Source organism: Furipterus horrens, unplaced genomic scaffold, assembly GCF_987537825.1.
Source record: "Furipterus horrens unplaced genomic scaffold, mFurHor1.1.pri manual_scaffold_1, whole genome shotgun sequence".
Taxonomy (NCBI): domain Eukaryota; kingdom Metazoa; phylum Chordata; class Mammalia; order Chiroptera; family Furipteridae; genus Furipterus; species Furipterus horrens.
This window is the reverse complement of record NW_028327171.1, coordinates 131,533,576-131,560,255: the sequence shown is the minus strand read 5'-3', so window position 1 is coordinate 131,560,255 and position 26,680 is coordinate 131,533,576. Positions and strand designations below refer to the sequence as shown.

Genomic DNA, 26,680 nt, shown 5'->3' with positions numbered 1-26,680 from the left:
ATCCCCCCTTATCCTCAGGGAATACATTCCAAGACCCCCATTGGGTGCTTGAAACTACAGATAATACCAAACCCTATATATACTTTATTTTTCCTATACATACATATACATGATAAAGTTTAATTTATAAATTAGGCACAGTAAGAGATTAGCAATAATAACTAATAATAAAAATAATAATTGTAAGAATACGCTGTAATAAAATTTATGTGAATGGGTTTCTCTCTCTCCCAAAATATCTTCTTGTACTGTATGTACAGTGGATACTCTGGAAGGGATAAAACAGGATGGTGTGAAATTTTATCCTGTTTCTCTGAACTGTATGCAATTTAAACATTATGAATTGCTTATTTCTGAATTTCCCATTTAATATTTTTGGGACTGCAGTTGACCATGGACAACTGAAAACTGTGGAAAGTGAAACTGATGATAAGGGGGAATACTGTGTATATATTGAGAAATGCTCACCACAGTAGGTTTAGTTGACATACATCACTTCAGAGAGTAAAAAATTTTTCATGTGATGAGAGCTTTTAAGATTTACTTTCTTGACTTCTGGCCAAGATGGAGACTTAGACAGACATGCTCGGTCTCCCTCTACAACTAGAAAGGAATACAACTACCTCAAAATAAAAGATAACCAGAAATTCCAGAAAATAAAACTACATGGAAGTCCAACGTATGAAGTTATAAACCAGCGGTGCTCATCAGATGGGTAGGAGGGGCGAAATCGGAACCAGAATTGAAAGGTCAGGTGGCGCTGTTTGTGGTAGCAGCGGGGATAGTGGCACGGGGAGCAATCCTGGCTGTAGTCAAGTCCCAGCAGCTCGAGACCCCAATGCTGGGAAAGGCAGCCACCCCCCACCCCCCACCATTGCCTTGGATGGGGAGGCCCAGAGGGCAGGGGGACGGATCCTGGCCTCCCAGTGGAGAATAACGGCAGGAATCCATCTTGGACCCCCGCCCCACACAAAGCACCACAGCGCAACGAAAAAGGTTGGGATCGCCGCTGGTCGCCGGGTAGTGATGAGTACATGGGGCTCCAACCCCTACAGCCTGCCCAGGAAGCAAAGCAAAACAAATCTGTCAAAATGAAGCAGACAATGATTGAAATCCCAGTGACGCAGCTCACCAGGCAGCAGATGAGGAACCTGACAGACGAACAAATAGGAAACCTTTCAGAGGCTCAGTTCAGAGTTATAGTTATAAGGTGGCTTACAGAATTAACAAAAGATTTGGAACAAGACAGGGAAGGAATGAAAGCCACTCATACTGAAACAAACAAAAACACATACGAGACAAGTGGTGAGGAAATAAAATCCAGAGATCAAGTCAACAAACTGCAACATAGAGAAGGAACAAACAGTCAACCAGTGCAAATAGAGCAAACAAAAAATAAGGAAAGTGAGGAGAGGATCAGAAACCTATGGGACAGCTATAAGCAGGCCAACATCCAAATCATAGGGTTGCCAGAAGGTGAAGAAGAACTAGAAATTGAAAAATTATGTGAAAAAATAATGAACCAGAACTTGGGGAAGGAAATAGACTTACAGGTCCAGGAAGCACAGAGAGTTCCAGAAAAACTGGACCCAGGGAGAAACACTCCAAGACACATTATAATCAAATTGTCAAAAATGAAAGATAAAGAGAGAATCTTAAAAGCAGCAAGAGAGAAGAAAAGGATCATGTACAAAGGGGTCCCAATTAGACTATCAGCTGATTTCTCAAGGGAGACCTTGCAGGCAAGAAGGGACTAGCAAGAAATATTCAAAGTAATGAAAATCAAAAACCCACAGCCACGAATACCCTATCCAGTGAAACTGTCACTCAGAATAGAAGGGCAGAGAAAGTGCTTCCAGGACAAAATAAAATTGAAGGAGTTCATTAGATCCAAACTACTATTATATGAGATGTTAAAGGGGCTGGTTTAGAAGGAGAATCAAAACTATGAACATTAAAATGAAAACTGCATCACAAGAACCAACAACAGAAGCTAGGGAATTAAAGGCAAACTAAGTAGGCGATGAGAGTGGAAAAGAACTATAGGTATGGGGAACATACTGGGGGGAGGTCAGCAGGGAGGGGGGAGGGGGAGAGGGAGGGAGATGGTACAGGAATTAAGAAGCATAGTAGGAGGGAATGGAATAGACAGGCAGAGGTTGAGAAGAACTATATGTACAACCAATGGACATGGACTAAAAGGGGGAGACAACTGGAGGGAGGGGGCTACTGGGTGGAGGGGAGCAGAGGGAAGAGAAATTGGGACAACTGTAACAGCAAAATCAATAAAACATGCTTAAAAATATTTACTTTCTTAACAAATTTCACATATATGACACAGTATTGTTAATTGCAGTATCCATGCTGTACATTACATCCTTGGGACTTATTTATCTTATAGTTGGATATTTGTACCTTTTGACTGCCTTCACCAATATCCCTCTGCATCTCTAAACATGGTTTTGGTTAGTGGTATATCTTTTGGAAACTGTCTAAGTCCTGTTCATTTTTAAACTGGGTTGTTCATCTTTTTATTATTGAGTTGTAGTAGGTCTTTACTGTGTATATAATTCCTTTATCGTATATATATGTATATATATATATATATATGTTTTGTAATGTTTTTATCATTATGTGGCTTGCCTATTAATTTTTCTCATGATGAACTGAAGTATCTAACTTGATGAAGTATAATGTGTTAATTTTGTTAAATGTTTATTGCTTTCTGTGTCCTGTCCAAGGAATTTTTGCTGGCTTTCAGGTTGAGAATATATTCTCTTATATTTTCTTCCTGAAGCTTTATAGTTTCAGCTTTTATGTTTAGGTGTATGATATTTTTAAAATTAACTTTTTTTTTGTACATCAAAATGAATAACTTTAATGAATTGAAACCATTAAATATATAGAAATCTATGAGTTTACAGAAAAAGAAAATATGTATTTGATATAACTTATGATGGTTTTAAAACAACTTGTTGCTTTGAAAACTGGCATCTAAAAGTAAAGAATTAAGACTAAACCAGTCAGAGAAAGCCAACTGTCATATGATTTCACTCATAGGTGGAATCTAATGAAAAATAAAAAGAACTAACAAGCAAAATAGAGACCGACTCATAGATAGAGAGCAAGCTGACAACTGTCTGGCAAGGTGGTGGAGGGTGTGGGAGTGTGTGGAAGGATAGAAAAAAAAAAAAAAGAGAAAAAGTCTCATGGACAGAGACAACAGTGTGGTGATTACCAGGGTAGGGGGGGAGTGGTAGTGGAAGACAGTAGAGGGTATAAATGGTGATGGAGGGAGGCTTGACTTGGGTTGGTGAACACACAATATAGTGTACAGATGATGTGCTGTGGAATTGTGCACTAAAATTCTTTAAAAAAAAAAATGTAAGGAATTAAAGCCTGTCCAGTCTTTTCAGAATTGATGATTTTTAGGAATTTTTAATTTTAGTACGTGATATTATTTTAGCTAAGTAGGTAAATCTTATTTTTGAAATATGTCTTGCAGGGCCTGCTCTCTTGCTCCTCATGCTTTGGGTTCCCTGTGGCTAGATGAAACATGGCTCTTTCCCTTGCTGCAGCTGAGAGATCTGAGCTGGTTTGGAAGTGGGTGATGTTAAGAAAGCCACAGCCCCATCGTTCTTCATTATCTCATCCCTTTACATGATCCTCAGAGCAGGCACCCAAGTTGCACTTTCCTCTTCAGTGAAGTACACATCCATGTCCTCAAAACACACTGATTCCTGGGGCCTGGCTCAGTACTGTCATCATCTAACCTTTTTTATTTCCTTGTTGGGGAAAGATAAAAGTCTCATGAACATGGGCTCTGGGTAGCCTCTGCAGAGTTCCAACAAAAATAAGTTTTGGGCACCATTCACCAGTCCTTGCAAACCAAACTCTCATGCATTACAGGCAACCTCAAATTAAGTTTTGTGTGTGATGTGAAGTAGAGTCAAGGTTCATTTTTAACCTCTTATGGATATCTACTTGTTCCAGCACCATTTATGAGAAGTCTTTCCTCAGAGGCATGGACACATGGAATAGACTAACAACTATCAGAGTGGAGGGGAGAAGATGAAAGAAGGTGAAGGGATTAGCCAAAGAACATATATATGCATAACCCGTAGACACAGACAAATGTGGTGATGGCCAGAGGGAAGATGGGGAGGGAGCTGGGTGGAGGCAGGCAGAGAGGGGCAGGAAATGCGGACATCTGTAATAGTGTCAATAATAAAAAGAAAAAGAAGAAATGGCTTTCCTATCCCATTTAGTTGTTTTGGCACCTTTGTCAAAAATTAATTGACCAAGGAGATCCAGTATGGCAGAGGAATAAGTAGAAACTACTTTAACCTCCTCCCAGGACCAACCTGGAATTACAACTAAATTGTAGAGAAATCATCCTGAATAACCAGTGAACACTAGCTGGAGAGAAGCCTTTTAACCATTGACAGACAGAAGAAACATCTTCAACATGAGACTGGTGGGGAGTGCAGAGGAGGCATGAGAAGGCTGACTGAGCTCCTACAGGCCACAGTGGAAATTCTAGAGGGATATTTCAGTGGCTGGGGAGGGGTTCCCGCTAAGAAGTATGTGATCTAAACCCCAAGCTGGGCTCCCCAGCCTACAGAGCCAGGAAAGGAACCTACAAAACATCCAGCTGTGAAAGACAGTAGGGGTTTCTGTCTGCCAGGGAGAGATAACTGGAGATCCAGAGAGCCTCTTAAGGGGCCAATGCACAAAATTTTGTTTGCAGCCACTTACACTGGGCTGCTAAGTACAGCTTGAGGCTATATCATTGATTAAAGTTAACAACTAACGTGGATATCTGGGAGCTCTTACCCTCCTCTGGGCCCAGTGCAGGTAAAAGCTGTCCTTGGTGCATAGTCTGGTTCTTTCTGCACACAAACAAGCCCAGCAGAGGGAGCCATACACTGTGGACACTGATAGCTCCAACCACATTGCCCAGGGACAATCACAAGTAGCACCTGACAAAGATCTGCACCAGAGTCTTTGCAGATCTACCTAGTACATAGAAACAAATACAAAATAGAAGCCAAATGGGAAGAAAAAGAAACAGACCCCAAATGAAAGAACAAGAGAATTCTCTGGAAGAATAGTTAGATGAAATGGAGGCAAGCAATTTACCAGAGAGAGAGTTTAGATTAATGGTTACAAGGATACTCAACAGCATGGAAAAAGACATGGAAACCATAAAAAAGGGCCAGTCAGAAATAAATAATGCAATATCTGAAATAAGTAATATACTGGAAGGAATAAATATTAGGTTCGATGAAGCAGAGGATCGAATCAGTGATTTGGAAGACAAGGTAAAAAATACACCCAGGCAGAGCAACAAAAAGAAAAAAAAATAAGGATAGCTTAAGAAAAATTTTGGACAACAAGTGTAACAATGTCTGCATCATTGGAATACCAGAAGGAGAAGAGAGTGAGCAAAGGATGGAGAACCTATTTGAAGAAATAATAACTGAAAACTTCCCTAATCTTCTGAAGGAAAAAGACACACAAGTTCAGAAAGCTCAGAGAGTCCCAAACAAGTTGGGCCCAAAGAGGCCTACACCGATTACACATCATAATTGAAATGACAAGGCTTAAAGACAAGAAGAAATCCTAAAAGCTGCAAGAGAGAAGCAGGTAGTTATCTACAAGGGAGCACCAATTAGATGGTCATCTGATTACTTATCAGAAACATTTCAGGCCAGAAGGGAGTGGCATGAAATATTCAAGGTGATGAAAAGCAAGGACCAACAACCAGGGCTACTTTATTCAGCAAGGCTATCATTTAAAATTGAAGGAGAAGCAAGGAGCTTCCCAGACAGGCAAAAGCTAAAGGAGTTTGTTAACACTGAACCAGTACTGCAACAAATATTAAAGGGCTTGTGAGAAGTGGTAGGGGGAGGGGTAAGGGAGGAGGAGGAGGGGAAGGAAGAGAAGAAAGGAAAACAATCTAACAATAAAATGGCTCTAAATACGTATCTATCAATAATCACCTTAAATGTAAATGGCTTAAATGCTCCAAACAAAAGACACAGGGTAACTGAAAACAAGACCCATATATATGCTGCCTCTAAGAGATACATGTCAGATTGAAAGATACATACAGACTAAAAGTAAAGGGATGCAAAAAGATATTTCATGCAAGTGGAAAGGAAAATAAAGCTGGGGTAGCAGTACTTATGTCTGATAAAATAAACTTTAAAACCAATGCTATAGTAAGAGACAAAGAAGGACACCACATAATGATAACAGGAACAATCCAACAAGAGGATATGACCCTAGTAAACATTTATACACCCAACACAGGAGTACCTAAATATATGAAGCAAATCTTGACGGACATAAAGGGAGAGATCAACAGAAATATAGTCATAGTTGGGGATTTTAACTCCCCATTACCTTCAAGAGATAGCTGTTTCAGGCAGAAAATCAACAAAGAGACAGTGACCTTAAACGACACATTAGATCAAATGGATTTAATTGATATCTTAAGAGCATTTTACCCCAAAGCAACAGAATAAATATATTTTTCAAGTGCACATGGAATGTTTTCTAAGATAGACCACAAGAAAGGACACAAAACAAGTCTCAATAAATTTAAGAAGACTGAAATCATATCAAGCATTTTCCCTGAATACAATGCTGTGAAACTAGAAATCAAATTACAAGAAGAACACTGAAAAACATGCAAAGACATGGAAACTAAATAATATGTTATTAAACAATAAATGTGTCAACAATGAAATCAAGGAAAAAAGTCAAGGTGCCATGAAACAAATGAAAATGAGGACACAACAATCCGAAATTTGTGGGACACAGGGAAAACAATCCTAAGCAGAAAATTCATAGTATTACAGGCCGATCTCAAAAAAAAAAAAAGAAGATCAAAGAAACAATTTAATTTTACACTTAAAGGAACATGAAAAAGAACAATAAACAAAGCCTGAACTGAGGAGAAGGAAGGAATTAATAAAGATCAGAGCAGAAATAAATGGAATAGAATCTTAAAAAAATGATACAAAAGATCAATGAGTCCTAGAGCTAGTTCTTTGAAAAGATAAGCAAGAATGATAAACCTTTAACCAGACTCATCAAGCAAAAAAGAGGGAGGACCAAAATAAATAAAATCAGAATGAAAGAGGAGAAATAATTGACACCAAAGAAATACAAAGGATTGTAAGAAAATATTATGAACAACTATATGCCAACAAACTGGACAACCCGGACAAAATGAATAAATTCTTAGAAACATACTATCATCCAAAAACTAAATCAGGAAGAATCAAAGAATCTGAATAGACAAATTGTACCTAGTGAAATTGAAGCAGTAATAAAAAAAAAAAAAAAAACTCCTAACAAAACAAAAGCCCTAGAGCAGATGGTTTCACAGGTAAATTTTACCAAACATTCCAAGAAGAACTAACACCTTTTGTTCTCAAACTATTTCATAAAATTCAAGAAGAGGGAAGGCTCCCAAGCTCATTTTACAAGGCCAGCATTATCACATTAACTTAATTCCAAAACCAGACAAAGACACTACAAAGAGAAAATTATAGGCCAAAATCCCTGATGAAGATATATACTAACATCCTCAACAAAATATTAGCAAACTGAATATAGCAACAGTACAAAAAGATCATACACCATGATCAAGTGGGATTTATTCCAGGAATGCAAGCTTGGTACAAGATTTACAACGCAATAAATGTGATACACTACATAAACAGAACGAAGGATAAAAACCACATGATCATATCAACGGATGGAGAAAAAGCATTTGATAAAGTCCAGCACCAGTGTATGATAAAAACTCTCAGCAAAATGGGAATAGAGGGAATATAAACCCACTGCCAGCATCATACTCAACAGATAAAAACTACAAGCATCCCCCTTAAGATCAGGAACAAGACAGGTATGTCTGCTTTCACCTCTCTTATTCAACATAGTACTGAAAGTCCTAGACACAGCAATCAGACAACAAGAAGAAATAAAAGTCATCCAAATTGGAAAGGAAGAAGTAAAACTGTCTTTATTTGCAGTTGACATGATACTATACATAGAGAACCCCAAAGATTCTACCAAGAAACTACTAGAACTGATACATTAATTCAGCAATGTAGCAGCATACAAAATTAATATCTAGAAATAGGTTGTTTTATATGCTATTAACTAACTAACAGGGAAATTAAGAAAACAATCCAATTCACAATTACTATAAAAAGAATAAAATATCTAGGAATACCTAACCAAGATGAAAAAGATCTGTACTTGGGAAACTATAAGACACTAAAGAAAAAAGTTGAATAAGATACAAATAAGTGGAAGCACATACCATGTTCATGGATAGGAAGAATTAACATCATTAAAATGTCCATACTACCCAAAGCAATATAGATTCAATGTGATTCCTAATAAGATTCCAATGACTTATTTTACAGAATTAGAACAAATATTTCAAAAATTTATATGGAACTACAAAAGGTCCCACATAATAACAGCAATCCTGAGAAAGAACAAAGTTGAAGGAATCGGGCTATCTAATATCAAAGTATATTATAAGGCCATAGTACCTAAAACAGCATGGTACTGGCATAAAACAGATACATAGATCAATGGAACGGTATAGAAAGCTCAGAAATAGCCCACATCTTTATAGTCAATCAATATGTGACAGAGGAAGCAAGCTCATGCAATGGGTTAAAGATAGTTTATTCAATAAATGGTGTTGGAAAAATTGGACTGATACATGCAGAAAAGTGAAACTAGACCATCTTCTTACTCCATACACAAAAATAAATTCAAAATGGATTAAAGACTTAAATGTTAGACCCGAAACTACAAAAATCATAGAAGAAAACATAGGCAGCAAAATCTCGAACACTACTGGTAGCAATACTTTATCAGATATATTTTCCCAGGCAAAGGAAACAAAAGAAAAAATAAATGGGACTACATCAAACTAAAAAGGTTTTGCACAGAAAAGGAAACCATCAACAAAATAAAAAGACAACCCATGGAGTGGAGAACATACTCACTGATGCATTTTATAAGGGGTTAACCTCCAAAATTTACAAAGAATTTACAAAACTCAACACTGAAAAACCAAACAACCAAATTAAAAAATGGGAAAAGGACCTGAACAGGCACTTCTCCAAGGATGACATACAGATGGCCAATAGACATATAAAAGATGTTCAAAATCACTAATCATCAGAGAAATGCAAATTAAAACCACAATGAGATGCCACCTTACACCTGTCAGAATGGCTATCATCAATAAATCAACAAATAACAAGTGCTTGCAAAGAGGTGAAGAAAGGGGACCCCTTTTGTGCTATTGGTGGAAATGCAGATTGGTGCAGCCACTATGGGGATACTTCAAAAAAATTAAAAATGGATCTGTTTTCTGAACCAGCGATCTGACTTCTGGGAATATATCTGAAGAATCCCAAAACTCTAATTCAAAAGAGCATAAGCACCCCTATGTTCATTGCAGTGTTATTTACAATTGCCAAGATATGGAAACAGCCCAAGTGCCCATCAGTAGTTGAGAGGATAACACAATTATGGGACATTTACACAATGAAATACTACTCAGCAATTTTAAAAAAAGAAAAGAAAAGAAAAAGAAAATTTTACTTTTTGCAACAGTGTGGATGGACCTGGAGAACATTATACTAAGTGAAATAAGCCAGTCAGAGAAAGACAAATACCATATGGTTTCACTCATATGTGGAATCTAATGAAAAAACTGAATGAACAAACAAAATAGAGACAGACTCATAGATGGAGAGCAGGGATAACAGCTGGGGTGGAAGGAACGTTAGGGGGTGGAAGGATTGGGCAAAAAGGAGAAAGGACTCGTGGACATGGACAGCAGTGTGATGATTGCTGGGATGAAGAGGGAATAAAGGAACTAGATGTTAATGGAAAAAATATAATAAAGATTAAACTAAAAAAATTAATTGACCAGATAAGAGTGAGTCTGTTTTTGAACTCTTTAGCCTACTCCATCAACCTATTTGCCATTCTATGCTGATACTACATTATGTGCTTGCTATAGCTTTATAGTAGCTCTTGAAGTCAGATAGTGTAAGTCTCCAACTTTTTTTTTTCCAAAATCATTTTGGCTCTCTGGTCCTTTGCATATTTAGCTTCAGCTTGGATTGTGTTGAATCTACAGATTAATTTGGAGAGAATTGATGTCTTAACAACAGATTTTTTTTTTTTTTTTTTCAGAAACATAGTCATGTCTGGGCCTGGATGTAATGGGCCACCAAACTTCGGATTTTTCCTCTATATCGTTTCTTGCATCCATCACTTACACTTCACTTCTCCAGTTTCTCTCTTAACTCAGGCTGTTATCATCTCTTAGCTCAGCCAAGTGTGACCTCTGTACTCCCAAATCACCCTACATACACTTTTATTCATAGCACTTCTTACATTTATATGAGCTAATCTCTTACAATAATAGTAATAACATCTACATTTACTGATTGATTACTATGTGCAAGACGTTGTTCTAAGTCATTTGCATTCATTAATGCATTTAATCCTCAAAATTTTTCTATGGGATAATTTTTATTATTATTCCTATTCAATAGATGAAGAAACAGAGGTAACAACTAACTTGCCTAGAGTTGTGCAGCTAGTATGTGGTGGAGCCAGCCTTGTGTCCCAACCTCATCCACTCAGCTAAGAACTGGGACAGATACAGTGTCTCCAGCTCCGAGCCAAATGCTTGTTATAGAGTCAAAGTTTATTGAATTAAACTGGGCCACTACTATAGTTTTCTAACTGATCTCCCTGAGATCATTCATTCATTTCAATTCTGTCTCATTCATTTCAATCAATACCTAACATTGGAGAGACGGCTATTTTAAAAATACAAATCTGATTATGCCACATCCCTACTTAAAATCCTTCAATAATTTCCCATTATCCAGAAAGTCAACAAATTCCTTAACATGGCATGTTGCCTCCAATAAATGTGAGAAAGAAAGTTGTCCCAGACCTGAGTTGGAGCAGAACTTTGTTGTCTGATATGACTAGTTGCTCTTCCTGGGAAATAATCAGCATTCTTGATATAATTCTTTTTCCCCTCTCTGCCTCCTTATTTTTCTTTCTTTCTTCAGTCTAACAGAACTATCTTAACCATTTTATCCCCTATAGAATGTCTCTGCCAAGATAGAATATTTGAATTGGACTTTTCAGGAAGCCTCTTTCTTTGAAACAAGTTGGAAATAAAACTGACATATGCTTATAATCAATCTGAGAGTTTCTTTAACAAATGTGTGTATTGAAGGAATGAATGCTTGACTGTATGAAAGAGGGAGGTCTGATTATTACTAGGCCTGGAATTAAATGTATTTTAATTTGAACTGTCATGAGGATGTGACACTTTGATTTCTACCAAAAAATATTTTCCTAGGTTTTATGAATATATTTACATGAAATAATACAGTAAAGTCGTCGTCGTCGGCAGCCGTCCGTCTCGAGAGACGATGGTGTAGCTTCTTAAGAGTCTATCTGCACCACCGAGAATGGCTGTGCAGTCCGACTCGGGAGTGACACGGTATCTGTCTCCTCCCGTGTTGAATCGACATCTTGCGATGACGCTGGAGTGTCCTCTCTAGTGGAGCTGAAGCTACAGAACCTGGGCAGGGTGATATGGAGGGTCTGCTGTTGCCCATGCAGCAGACCCCCCCTCTCTTCGCAGCTGAAGGATCCAAGGGAAAGACGGAGTCAATACAGCTTGGCTTCAGGTGTGCTGCAGGAGTTGCCGGTGTTGACTACAACGTCGAACCGCCTTAGGGACTCCGGCTCCGGATTTTCTGTCGGGGTTTACTCCCTTAGCCTTTCCCCTGAAGAGGTATGCGGCAAGGCAGCGGAGGTTTTTTGGAATCAGAGTTTTCCTTCTCTGAATACAGTAAAGTACATAATAAAATTTAGAGAAAGATCACGGTAGACTAATAATTATTTCTAGATTCTTATATTCACTACTGTATAAAATACTGAGCAACTACACCTGCCGATACAAGCCCTAAAGACCCAAAGTTATGTCTACTCGCATCTCTGCCAACAGCTGATCTGGTTCTGAACTGTCTGCTTGGTATTCACTGGAGATTCATTTGTCCATATTTCTACTCCTCTTGCTAAAGCTGTTTACAATTCCAAAACACAACATAATTTTTAGAAGTCCCATGCTTATATTACATTGGTCAACTACATTAACATAAAATTAAAATCTAGAAATCACTTTTTCCTCTCTAGCTCAGAATTCTTCCATTCCCAGTATTATGGCCTTCTAGGATTTAGATACATTTTAAGGAGGAGGGGGCGTCTTCTGTTTTAATGTGGAGAAAGCAAATGACTGTAAAGCAGAAATGAAAAACACTCCCCAGCAATTCATCCTTCCTGGTTAAGATACTTTCCCTGCTCCCCTTCCTAAATTGATTTTGGACGCCTGTTGCAGAACGCCAAGCTTAGGGTTTGGTAGCATTTAATTATTTGTAGATATTGTTCAGAACTCCTCTCTATAGGAAGTTAATTATCCTCTTGTAACAATCTAGTCTGTAAATTTTTCAAACACTTATCTGTCCGCGCACCTTTTATTGATACTTTTGGTAAACTTTTGGCCACTTTTAACTTGTTAGTAATTTCATAAGGGAGAGGGAAGTAGGCACAAAAGAACTGGACCTGGAAATGAAGTTCTTGTTAATTGCTTTTCTTGTTTAGGTGGAGAAGAGATAGTAGGGAAAAGGTGGGGAGGAGAGATTCCGTAAGAGTTGTATAGTCTTGTAGGATGAAGGTTGCATACTCTATTGCTTAATATCAGTCTATTTGGTGATGCTTAATAAACACTTCTGGAGTTAAAAATACTTTTTGTGGGAGTAGGGGGGTAGGGCAGTGGAAAGCAATGACAGAAAAACTGGGACAACTGTAATACAATAACAATAAAATATAATGTTTGTATTGCTATTTCTATTACCTGTTATCTCACAACTGCAAATTAATTATATTTTAAATGGATTACATACAGAATCCTGGTTAAGGAGGCATAGTTACATGGCTGTGGATAGACTGTTGCATGTTTTTCACTGATCCAAGCTCCCTGGGATACCTAAGACTCTTGTGACTTCTCAGGTCCCAACTAACATACTTGATCTTGACCTCCTAAAAGCTGGAACTTTCTTTTGTCTTCTTGTCTGTGACTTAGGAATTTATTCTCTTGGGAACAATCATGAACTGATTTTTAAGAATATTTGTGTTAATGTAATACTTAACAACATCCACATTTTAGCAGGGCTTTCTAAAGACTATTAAATATAAAAGAATAATTCTGATAGTGGGCATTTTGCATCCCATGGACTGCTCTTCTGGGATCCTGAAATTACACCTTCTACATAAACACTGACTTTCTTTGTTAGGCAGTAAAGCAGGGAAAGATCCTGATTGATTTCTTAGCACCAATAGTCTGCCCAACATATATTTACCTTATCAAAGTTAGCAGCATACATCCCCTATGAGGCCAAAGACTTACTGAGCTGATAATAATAGTAATTAATATTCCTGCCAGGGAAGAGAAATAAACTGCTCACCTGCTGGGATATATTAACTCTTCACATTTTGAGGAATGCTGGGAACACTGAAAGACACAGCTTACTAAATAAATTCAAAATGTTGGAGAATTCATTTGTCTTCTGGAAAGGAACAATTAACTATCTTCTTATTAGCATATTTCATTAGTAGCATTTGCAATAATGCAACATAACTCTGTTATAACATAGCTTACTACACAAACATGCTAGTATACAAAGGATTCATTTTGTTCCCTGAGACATAATTTTCCAAAGAAAGAGCCAGATTTAACTCAGTCAATGCAAAATACAATTAGCCTTATATCCACGAGATCATTACACGACTGTATTAACAAACATTAACATCTATCTGTAAAGCACTGGGTAATATAAACCACTGAACATTTGTATAGTCGTTTGACGTAGTATAATATAGCTCCTCACATCAACTCTACCTGGTTATTATCTCCATTTTACAATTGAGGAAATGGGCTGAGAGGTAAGTGATTTGTTTTTGAAGGCCATCCCGTTAACAATTGGTAGAGCCTGGACTTTACCTCTCATTTAACACAACTTCTTAAAAAGGTAGGAAGTTATATGTACTCTTGTTTTCAGGAAGCTTACAGGTATCAAAAAGGGTTTCACTCTATTGAGAACAACAGTGCACAGGAAAACACCATTTAACTGGAATACATATTGGAGAGGTTGTTACAGACAGAGGAATTAAAATACATTTAAGTCTTAAGTCAGATGGAAATATTCCTAATACATATGATATGCCCCACTGCCTAATACATAATAAAATCTTTCTTTGGCGATAAAAGATTTTTTCATTGCTTCCAGGTCATCCTAACATTTTAGAACCCTTGAACAGAGCAGTGCTGAATATTGAAGAAAGCATGGACCCCTGGCTAGTGTGGCTTGGTTGGGTGGAGCATTGTCCTGCACATAGAAAGGTCAGGGCACATTCCTACGTTGTGAGTTGAATCCCCAGTAGAGAGGCAACCAATCGATGTTTCTGTCTCTCAACATCTCTGTCTCTCTCTTTCTCCCCACACCTTTCTCTCTAAAATCAATGAAAAAAATATCCTCAAGTGAGGATAAAAAAAAAAAAAAAAAAAAAAAGAAGGCATGGAAAAGCAGTGAAGAAGCTTTAGCCTTTAGGCCTGACTGATCTCCAGCTTAGGTTCATCTTCTAACCCACAGATCAAATGCCCAGGACAAGATTACATTTAAGCCTTTTGTAAAAATTTAGACATTAAAAAAAATGCCTAAAATGATATTGTTACTTCTAAAAGTGAACCATTTCTTTTGCTGTGAAATAAAAATACTTTCTATTTTGCAGAATAGGAATTTCTGGTTTCTCTTTAAAAATAAAAGAACATAGGAATAGATACATTAGTTGGAGGGGTTAAAAGTCTAACTAGAAGAGAGAGGCCTCTTCACTTTAAAAAATATTGAAGTGAAATTCACATAACAAAATTAACCACTTTCTTTCTTTTTTTATTAATCGGGTTTCTTCGGTATTTTTTCCATTACCATTTATCCTCCTTAAACCCTTCTCCACCTCCATCCATCAACCTTCTCACCGCAATCACCACACTGTTGTCCATGTTAAAATTAACCATTTAGAAAGTGTATAGTTTGCTGGCATTTAGTACATTCATAATGTTGTACAATCATCACCTCTATTTCTAAGACATTTCACACCCAGAAAGAAGACCTCTTGCACATTAAGCAGTCACTTCCCAGTCCCTCCTCCCCATGCCCACTTGCCCAACCCCACCCCCAGCCCCTGATAACCCGTTATGCTTTCTGCTTCTGTGGATTTACCTATATTCGATATTTCATATAAACAGCACCACATGATGTGCAACCTATGTGTCTGACTTCTTTCACCAGCATATTTCAAGTTATACTCACTTGGAGCATGGATCAATATATTTCTTTTTATGACTGATTATGTTATCCCTTGTATGGATATACCATGTTTTGCCAATTAATTCATCTGTTGATGAACATTTGGATTGTTTCTACGCTTTGGCTATTGTAAACAATGCTATTCTAAATATTTGTGCACAAGCACTTTTCTGAATACTTGTTTGCAATTCTTTAGGGTATATACCTTGGAGTGGCGTTACTGGGACATATGCTAATTCTATAGTTAACTTTTTGTAGACCAGACAAACTGGTTTCCACAGTGGGTGCACCATTTATATTTCAACTAGCAATGTACAAGAATTCAATTTCTTCTCATCCTTGTCAAGATTTTCCATTAAAAAAAAATTAAAGTTATCTTAGTGAGTGTAAATTGGTATCTCATTGTTGTTTTTACTTGCATTTCCCTAATGAGCAGTGACGTTGAGCATCTTTTCAGGTGTTTATTGACTATTTATATATCTTCCTTGAAGAAATGTTTATTCTCCTTTGCCAGATTTAATTGGGTTATATGTATTTTTATTATTGAATTGTGAGAATTCTTTATATATTTGAATACAAGCTCATTATCAGATATATAATCCTTTGGTAAATTTTTCATTGAAGTTATATTTTCCTACTCCAGAATTTCTATTTGGTTCTTTTTAAAATTTCTATACATTCATTGATAATCTCTTTTTGTTCAAACTTCATTCTCTTGGTTTTCTTTAGTTCTTAGTCTATGATTTAAAAAAAATTTCTTTGAGCATATTTAACACTGTTGATTTAAAGTCTTTGTTGAGTAAATCCAATGTTTCAACAGTGACAATTTCTGTTAATTTTTAATGTAACTGGACCATACTTTCTTGTTTCTTTGCATACCTCTTAATTTTTTTTATTGAAAACTAGACATTTTGAATACCACATTATAATGTGGTAACTTTGGTAACAGATGTTTCCTTCTCCTCGGGTTTTGTTGTTTCTTTTTGTGCTTTGTAGTTGTTTGTTTAGTGACTTTCCTAAACTATTTTTAAAAGACTTATTTTTTTGTTGTATGTGGTCACTGTTCCTTAAGCTGGACATCAGCTCATGTTTTGATAAAGATTTTCTTAAATGCCTAGAGCAAAGAGAACAAGAAAAAAAAGAGAGAGAAGGAAAAAGAAACCCTCTCCAAGTCTTTGCAGATTGGCTCTGTGTTGATCATTCCTTCAGCACCTAGCCAGGCCATTTACAACTGTGCCTCGGTTTTCACTTCCTGCTGACACTGAGCTGAAAAATCAGGTAGAGATTAAAGCTTAGGATCCTGTCTTTTCTGAGGTGCTTCCTACTTTGAGCATGTGTATAACTTTCTAGATTTTTCCCTCTTTATACTCTTTCCCTCTTTACTTTTGATTAAATCTTCATGGAGGATCCAAGCCTAATTTTATTTTTTAAATTAACCATGGCTTTTTACTTTTAGTATTTCTTTTTTAAAAAAAAATTTCAATTACAGTTTACATTCAATATTATTTTGTATTAGTTTCAGATGTACAGCATAATGGTCAGACAATTATATACTTTATTAAGTGTTCCCTTCAATGTTTCCAGTACCCACCTGACACCATAGATAGTTATTACAATATTATTGGTTATATTGCCTATGCTATACTTAGCATCCCTATTAGTGTTTTCTAACTACCAGTTTGTACTTCTTAATCCCTTTTCCTTTTTCATCTAGTTCCCCAACTTTTCTCCCTTCTGGAGACTATCAAAATATTCTCTATATCTAGTCTGTTTCAATTTTGTTTGTTCATTTATTTATTTATTTTTAGATTCCACATTTAGTATTTGCCTTTATACATGATTTTACATTATTGTTTCAGACAGACTCATGTTTTGTCTGTTGTGAAGTTTAATTTAGGTAGTATTTTTCTTTATCTCAATTTTTTTGAAGTATATTTTATTGATTATGTTGTTACAGTAGTCACAAATTTTTTCCCCTTTGCTCCCTTCTGCCCAGTACCCCTCTTCCCTCCAGCAATTCCACCCGCCTTAGTTCATGTCCATGGGCCCTGCATATAAGTTCTTTGGCTTCACCTTTTCCTATATTATTCTTAACTTCCCCCTGTCTATTTTGTACCAACAAATTATGCTTCTTTATCCTTGCACCATTTCCCCATTTCTCCCCCTCCCCCCTCCCAGCTGATAACCCTTCAAGTGATTCCCATACCTATGGTTCTGTTCTTATTCTGGTTTGCTTAGTTGGATTCTGTTTCTATTTTTAGATTCAGTTGTTGATAGTTGTGAGTTTGTTATCATTTTAGTGTTCATAGTTTTGATCTTCTTTTTCTTAAATAAGTCCCTTTAACATTTCATATAAGGCTTGGTGATGATAAACTCTTTTAGCTTTACCTTGTCTGGAAAGCACTTTATCTGCCCTTCCATTCTAAATGATAGCTTTGCTGGATAGAGTTGTCTTGGTTGAAGGTCCTTGCTTTTCATAACTTTAAATACCTCTTGACAGTCCATTCTTGCCTGCAAAGTTTTCCCTAAGAAATCAGCTGATAGTCTTACAGGCACCCCTTTGTAGGTAACTCTCTTCTTTTCTCTTGCTGCTTTTAAGATTCTCTCTTTATCTTTAACCTTCAGCATTTTAATGATCAGTGTCTTGGTGTGGTTCTCTTCGGGTCTAGCTTGTTTGGGCCTCTCTGTGCTTCCTGGACTTGTATGTCCTTCATCAAATTTGGGAACTTTCCTTTCATTATTTTTTCATGTAAACTTTCAATATCTTGCTCTTCCTCTTCTCCTTCTGGCACCCCTATGATTCATATATTGGCATGTTAAAGATGTTCCAGAGGTTCCTAAGACTCTTCATTTTTTTCAATTCTTGTTTTCTCATTCTGTACTGGTTGACTGTTTTTTTCCTTGTTTTCTAAATCATTGATTTGAAACCCGGTTTCCTTCCCTTCACCATTGGTTTTGTGCATATTTTCCTTCATTTCAGTTAGCATAGCCTTCACTTCTTCCTTTATGCGTTTGCTGTACTCAAGCATATCTGTCAAGCCTGTGAGCACCTTTATCACCAGTGTTTTAAACTCTGTACCTGTTAGGTTGGCTATCTCCTCATTGCTTAGTTCTCCCACTAGAACCTTGATCTGTTCCCTCTTTTGGGCTATACTTCTCTGTCTCCTCATCTTGACAGGTTCCTGTGTTTGTTTGCCTCTGTATCTTAGATAGAGCTATCACACCTGTTACATTGTAAGGGACAGAGCCTTAGATATTTGCCAGTACAGGGCGACCTGTTTCACCACGTTGTGGCGCTGTGTGTGGGGGGGAGGGGTCTGAGAGGGAACAATGCCACCCGCTGAGCACTCACTCCTTTTCCAGGCAATTCTCCCACTTCCGTATGGGACTGGCGCCCCTCTAGCTGTTGTGCTGGCCATTGCCCTGGCCATTGCCTTGGCTGTTGTTCCTAGAATGGGTGGATCTGTGGACATTCTAGGACTATTGGGGCCCTTTAAACATTCGGACTCTGCTGAGAGACTGGCAGTTTCTTCCTCTGTCCGAATCCCCACTGGTTTGCACAGTCAGAAGCAATGAGGCTATTATTTTCCCTGGTGCTAGGACTGTATGGCCTAGCCTGAGGTTGGGAATGCTCTCCAGGTGTTCATCTGACTTTTTAAAATGGGTGACAGTATTTTCCACCAGCCTGCTGCTGCTGCTGCTGCTGCTACTGCCACCATACCACGTCCTCTTCACCCCAGTTCCACCCCTCCTACCTGTCTAGATGAGTATTTCTTCTTTATATCTTTGTTGGACTTCCATCCAGCTTGATTTTTTAGAATTTCTGGTTGTCTCTAGTTTTGAGGTAGTTGTGTTCCTTCTTAGTTGTGGAGAGAGACTCAGCATGTCTGTCTATGCCTCCATCTTGGCCCAAGGACCCTTTATCTCATTTTTAATAATTTCATAATTCTGAAGTTGCTAATATTTTAGGGTGGTTTGAACAGCTTGCAAATTTATTGATATTGTCACAGTGGTTTTCACTGTAGTTTCATTTTTCAAAGTCTGTATTCATCTTTATCAAATGCTTTTATTGAGCACTTTCTATGGGACTGGAATTGTGCCATATATTTTATGTGGTTATCTTATTTTACCCTGTAAACAACCCCAAGAGCCAGGTACTATTTTTATTTTATTGATAAAGAAATTGAGGTTTAGAGAGGTCAAATAATTTACTCAAGATCTATCTCTCATAGCAATGACTATAGTACAGCATTAATGTCTTAGCATTATTTGCTTCAAAAGAATGACATTTCCAGGATTTATTTATTTATTTATTTACTTCATCTTCATTCTTATTTTTATTTCTACAGTTAATTGTATTATAATTTTTTACCACATTTCTCAGGCATGCAGAAACAACTCAATAAGTTAATAGAAGCCACTGAAAAGTACAAACTATAAACAAAAGACCAACAGCAGGAATGAATTCAATTTGGAATAGAATGTTGTATGTGAATGACATATGAATAGTCTTGTAGTTCCCCCATTTCCAGGAAAATTCTGATAATACCTGGTTAAAGATGAAGCCTGGATATTTAGAAACTTTGGAAACAGACACTCTCATTAAGAGAATGTATTTACTGCAATGCTTATATACTTTTAAAAGCAACTTTAATGCCCAAAATGGTGCTTCTAATATTGACGAGGCACTATGTCAAGGATGTATGTTTAAACAAAATTATTTTATGAAATGTAATGTGGAAAAGTAATATTTATAAAGTAACAAGTTATGTGATTTTAAATGTTTTAGTTAAATTAATAAATTAAATTTTAGAAGTTAGAACAAAATCAAAGACTCTTAAGATGTGTATAACATCTTCCTTCCACTTTCAACCCAAGCTAGAGTATTAGGAAATTCTTCAGCTTCTGAAAATTCATCCTGAGCTCCTTCTATTCCTGTAATTTCTGCTGACCTGTAATTGCCTATAACTGTGAAAATGATTTCAGGGAGCTGCAAGCTGAGCCATAGGGGTATGCAACACAGGTAAGGTACATTTTTTGTTTTTACAGAAAGAGAGGAAAGCTTGAGATTGGTATTAATACATGTATCCACACTGGATTTTTACTTGTTCATTATGACATAAGGAGCTTGCCCTAAAATGCACCATTCTCTTTATAAAGAAAGACTTGCCATTAAAAACAAAAGTTATTAAACTGGCACCAGTACCTTCTCTTATCATGAACTGGTAACAGACTCTTTGTGGACTGGCATTAGTCTGAGGATCACAATTTAAAACTCTGCTAATAAGATGGTAAAGAGATTTTTAAAGGGCATATGCCCATGAGGATAAACAGAGCAGGATAGAAGAAACAATAAGAAAATTTCAGAAACTGATGGACAATAGTAATTGACTTTCAAAGATTGAGAAAGCAAAATTCTTAGTCAGTATAAGACAAGCCAAAAAGTAATCTTCTGTCCAAATATCTATAATTGACAGAACTGTGTGCCTCTGGAAGTAGAGACAAAGATGAGACTAAAGACTGGAGGATTTATTTTAAGTCTGTGTAAGAAGTAGTTAGACTCTAGACAACTCTTTGGCTCGGCTTAGTTCAGAGCCTGCTTTTCCCTCACCCCAACAAAACAGTCAAAAGGGGGTAAAAGAGAGGGTTTCACTTGGGGAGATACCAGGCATAGTGAGAGTGAGGGGACTCTTCTGAAAGCAGGAGGGTTAAATGAAAGTTTACTTATTAAAAATCGGGACTCCCAGACTTTTTGCCCTACTCAGTTTCTAGAATACTGGCAACTAGGCCATTACCATTCAGAGAAGCAATTGGAAAAGCTTCTCTGGGAAACTGATAAATCAAAAAGGAAAGACCAAATTTCTAGAGTTTCCAAAGTCCATGGTTCAGTTGAGTCACTGTATAAAGAAGACAACATTTGATAGGCCCCATGCATTTGCAGAAACTTTTTATCACCTTTTCAGTGACTGCTCATAAATAGCCAAGGATTACAGAGTGTTGGGGATAACATTTAATACGGAAGATTGAGGCTTTTAAAAAAGAGAAAAAAGCCAATTAAATAAAGATTTGCTGGAGTAGGTTTCCCCAAATCATTAGTATATTCAGAGACATAAGATACTTGCATATACCCAAGATGAACAAGATGTAAAAAGTTTAGAAAACAAGAACACTGACAACAGCTCTTGGAAATTAACTAAATAAACAAAGTCAATTAAATAGAAGGCTTTGTAAATAAAGTTCAGAAGGTGTCACAGAACGTAAAGTGAAAACTGAAAGAGGGGAGTATGTAAGACAGAGAAAAATAAGATTCAACTGTAGGATAATAGGAACTCCAGAAAGAACACAGAGGAAAGGAAGTCACTAAGAAAAATAAATTAAGAAAATGTGAGATTAGCCAAAGAACATATATGCATAACCCATAGACACAGATAACAGTTTGGTAATGGCTAAAGGGAAGGCTGAGGGGGCTGAGTGGAGCCAGGCAAAGTGGGGGGGGGGGGGGAATGGGGACATCTGTAATAGTGTCACAACAAAAAATAAAGAAAAAAATTAAAATAGAATCTTAAAATAAAAAGAGGAAGTTTACAGAATATAAGTGTTTACCACATGGCTAGTATAATGGCTGAAAATAGACCCACATCAAATAACATTATTGTGAAACTTCAGGACAAAAAGAAAATCTTAGTCTTTGAGACTCGGGGGAGGGGGAGAGAGAAGCAGATATTATATGAAGATTCAAAGATTAGAATGGCATTACATTACTCAACAGCAACTCTAGAAGTAAGAATGCAATGGAAAAATGTCTTTAAAATTAATAGAAAAAACAGTTTCCAGGTTAGAATTATATACCTAGCCAAACAGATAATAAGTATATATTATTGTTTCTTGACTTATTAACTTTAGAGAATATTTACTGACTTCCCATTATCAGAGAATTTCTTTCTTACCCCAACTTCCTTTCTCCATTTTCCCATTAGAATTACAATTTTCAGTTAAAATAGTACTTAGTGTATACACTATTATGGCTGTAAATCTTATTCACAGCTGATTATGTACAATGATTATCTGCCACGATAAGGATGTTTGTTTTCTTGGAGTTAATTATTTCCTTCCCTTTCACTTGCTTAATTTTCAGTGCGTGCACTGCTTGTTTGTTCCTAATGCATCAACAGATAGTTCAATGCCTGGTAATCATTGTTTCAACTTCTCAAGCACATCAAATATTCCACCAGTTCTTTTTTTTCCATCCTGGAAACCTCCCTCCACAGCATTCTGTCCTCTCAATGTAATCTGGACAGTTGCTCTCTAGCCCAGCTCTCATGCTAGAACTTCCCTTAACTGTTTTGGTTTGGGGATTGTTTTTGAGAGAATTTGTTGATGTGAATATAACTAGAATGAGGAAACATTCATATTTTAAAGGGAATCCTAAGTTTTTAACACATACTGCTTAAATGTCCTGAATTCACTAGCCTGTGAAATCATATAAAATGGGGTTGGTCACATTTACTTTGGATGCTCAAATTATAATGGCTCGAATCCTCACAGTTTGAATGCAAAATCTCAGCACAACTAACTTTGCAAAGTGCCCTTTGAGTTCTGTGGGTCCCTAAAAGGGACTCACATATGCTCACTATCTAGTCTGTCCACAAGGCTTTTACCATGTTCTTACACTTCTGCTCTGACCCCTGGCCATATATATTGCCCTGAATACTGATCCATCATAAGGTCGGTGTTGTATTTGCCAAGGGAGTTTTTCCCTGATTTTGCCATTTCCAAGAAAACCAGGGCATCTAGGCTTGATGGGAGGTAATAAGAATGGTGCTTTCCAAAATTCCACACCACTTTCCCACTTCCTCTCTTCCATTGCTCAAAGTCCAGGGCTCACAGTCTCTTTCAGCTTCTCTTTGCAGTTACCTGCTTACATACCTGCCCCTAATTTCTCTGTCTAAACCATAAACAATTAACAGTTACAATCAGCTGCTAAGCACCCATTTTGTCAGGGACAACACAAAAATTTGAAGGCTCAGAAACACGTTTCAGCCACATAATTTATTAGCAAACCAGAATGTTTAACATTTATATTCTAGTGAGTTTCTCCAGCCAAAGAAGAAGTCAGCTTTAAAGTGAGATGGAGTCTCCATTTTAGAGATAGAACACTGCTTGCATCTTTCAAATGATGGACCTCTTTTTCTGCTAAACAAGATTTTAAGTTCCTTTCAGTCTATTCTCAATCCAAGTACCATACTACAATTCTTTAAGAATGTCCATGTTATTTTAGAAAACCTCAAATATTTTTTTCCTTTGGGAAAATCTGGAAAGTCCTCATAGATATCTGTTGGTGACAAAACAGAATTAAAATACTAAATATTTCACACTTTTCACTAATCAGACTGGCCTTTGATCTAAAATTGTCTTAACTTGCTGAGTTAGCATTTTCAAAGAATACTTATGGTTGGAGGTGCTGCCAACAGAAAGACCGCTAGCAAACCACAAGAGAGGGAGGAAACGTTTCTTTCTGGTGAGATTTAAAGTACTACTATGCTGGTCTTTTTTGCCAAATGAGATAATCGTTTTCTTTTTTTAAGTACATTTTATTGATTATGCTGTTACAGTTGTCCCAATTTTTCCCCCTTTGCCCTCCTCTGCTTGATATCCCCCTTCCCTCCAGCAATATCCCCCTTAGTTCATGTCCATAGGTTGTGTGCATAAATTCTTTGGCTTCACCCTTTCCTGTACTATTATTAACATCCTCATGTCTATTTTGTTCCTACCAATTATGCTTCTTAATCCCTGAACCATTTTCCCATTCTCCCTCTTCCTCCTTTCAACTGGTAACCCTCCAAATGATCTCGATATCTATGATTCTTTTCCTTTTCTGGTTGTTTGCTTAGTTTGTTTTTGTTTTTTAGATTCTGTTGTTGATAGTTGTGAGTTTGTTGTCATTTTACTGTTTTGATCTTCTTTTTCTTAAATGAGTCCCTTTAACATTTCATGTAATAATGGCTTGGTGTTGATGAATTCCTTTAGATTTACCTTGTCTGTGAAGCACTTTATCTGCCCTTTCATTCTAAATGGTAGCTTTGCTGTATAGAGTAATCTAGGTTGTAGGTCCTTGCTTTTCAACACTTTGAGTACTTCTTGCCAGTCCCTTCTTGCCTGCAAAGTTTCTTTTGAGAAATCAGCTGACAGTCTTATAGGCACCTCTCTGTAGGTAACTCTCTTCTTTTCTCTTGCTGCTTTTAAAATTCTCTCTTGATCTTTAACCTTTGGAATTTTAATTATAATGTATCTTGGTATGGCCCTCTTTGGTTCTAAGTTGTTTGGGACTTTCCGTGCTTCCTGGACTTGTATGTCTGTTTCCTTTGCCAAAGTAGGGAAGTTTTCTTTCATTATTTTTTCACATAAGCTTTCTGTTGGTGGAAATCAAGTCTCTGGGTAGGGGCATTTCATGCCCCCCTGTCCAGGTGTCCTGTGACTCAGTTAAGTGAGCTGGACTTGCTAAGGCTGGCAGCTGCAAGCTGTTTCAGGCCACTGAGCTATGGTATCCTGAGAACAAAGAGACTTTGCTGAGTACTCCAGTACTCCCTTGTCCTGTCATCTTGTTTGGAACTTAGCCTTAAGGACTTACAGTTTTGTTTGTACCTAAGTAGTTAATGTTTGAACCCCAGTATCCTGTTTTCTCCTTAAGCAATAGGATGTGTATCCTGTAATTGCTACCCTCAGATTTCAATAAAAGGAAGGTGCTTGCTCTGCTCAGTGCTGACTTGCCTGAGCGTGCAGCAGCCCTCCGTCTGTCCCATTCTGTCTGCTGGAATTACTTCCACACCCGCGACCACAAAGTACTACAACAGCTTTCAATTTCTTGCTCTTCCTCTTCTCCTTCTGGCACCCCTGTGATTCAAATATTGGCATGTTTAAGTTGTCCCAGAGGTTCCTAACCTCTCCTATTTTCTTTTTTTCATTGTTGTTTTTTCTTTCTGTTCTGGTTGAATGTTTATTTCTTCCTTATGTTCCAAATCATTGATTTGAATCCTGGCTTCCTTCCCTTCACTGCTGGTTCCCTGTATATTTTTCTTTATTTCACTTAGTGTAAACTTCATTTCTTCCTTTATGTTGTTGCCATACTCTATGAGTTCTCTGAGCACCCTTATCATCAGTGTTTTGAACTCTGAATCTGATAGGTTGGCTATCTGTTTTGTTTAGTCCCCCCCCCCCCCGGGGTTTTGTTCTGTTCTTTAATTTGGGCCATATTTCTTTGCTTCCTCAATTCGGCAGTCTCTCTATGTTTGTTTCTGTGTATTAGGTAGAGCTGCATTGACTCCCTGTCTTAGTAGCATGGCCTGTGTAGCAAAGGCACCTGTAAATTGTGTGAGGTAGAGCCTTAGGTAATTGCCAAGGTGTGGCCACCAGCTTCACTACTTTGTGGCTCTGTTTGTGGTCAAGGTCTTGGAGAGGGGACAATGCTGCTGTCTGGATTCTGGTGATTTTCCTGGTACTCTTCTTGCTTCCAGTCACTTCATCCACTTCCCACATGTGGTTGGTGCCCTTCCAGATGCTGCCCTGGGGTTTGCATATGTTCCAAGACTATGCAAGACCCTTTAAGTGGCAGTTTCTTCTGCTGCCCCAACCTCCACTATTTTTTATAGCCAGAGGTAATGGGGGTCTATCTTCCCAGTGCTGGAACCCTGGGCTGGATAGTCTGACCTGGGGCTGGGATTCCTTGCTCCCAGGGTATCCGCCCTGATATTATCCACCACACTTGAATGCGGGACTCTCGATTCTGCCTCTGCCGATTGTCTGAGTCACATTGCCTCTCCGCCCTGTCTCCGTGAATCTGCCTCTCCTATTCATATGGATGAATGTGGCTTCTTAAAATCCTTGGTTGTTAGACTTACATATAGCTTGATTTTCTGACAGTGCTGGTTGTTATTTGTTTTTGAGATCTGATTGTAATTCTTTCTATGGTTGCGCAAGGAGTTGCCTCCATTTAGACCAGAAGTCTGAGATAATCATTTTCAAAATGAAGACCATATTATTTCAGATAGAAATTTCAGGTGGTCCATTTCCCGCTCTTTAATGTTCCAATTTTCTTTACTTAGTGAATGAAGACAGTTGAGTTCACAATTTACCCTGTCAGTAAGAGGGAGAGCCAGGATTTTAACTCAGGT

The 26,680-nt window shown here is 37.5% G+C and overlaps 1 protein-coding gene across 3 annotated transcripts in view; it reads right to left on the bottom strand.

The window, feature by feature from the left end:
• Positions 1–26,680, bottom strand: part of ACMSD (aminocarboxymuconate semialdehyde decarboxylase) — a 77,337-nt gene that overhangs the window by 7,785 nt on the left and 42,872 nt on the right. Inside the window, exon 9 of one of the 3 annotated variants that reach the window (XM_090279434.1) lies at positions 23,543–23,844. The exons of the other annotated variants lie outside the window; for them this stretch is intronic. Within the exon in view, the coding sequence (XP_090135560.1) occupies positions 23,797–23,844 (48 nt within the window). The 3' untranslated portion in view covers positions 23,543–23,796. Of the gene's footprint in view, positions 1–23,542; positions 23,845–26,680 lie in introns of those variants that run through there. 3 annotated transcript variants of the gene reach the window in all.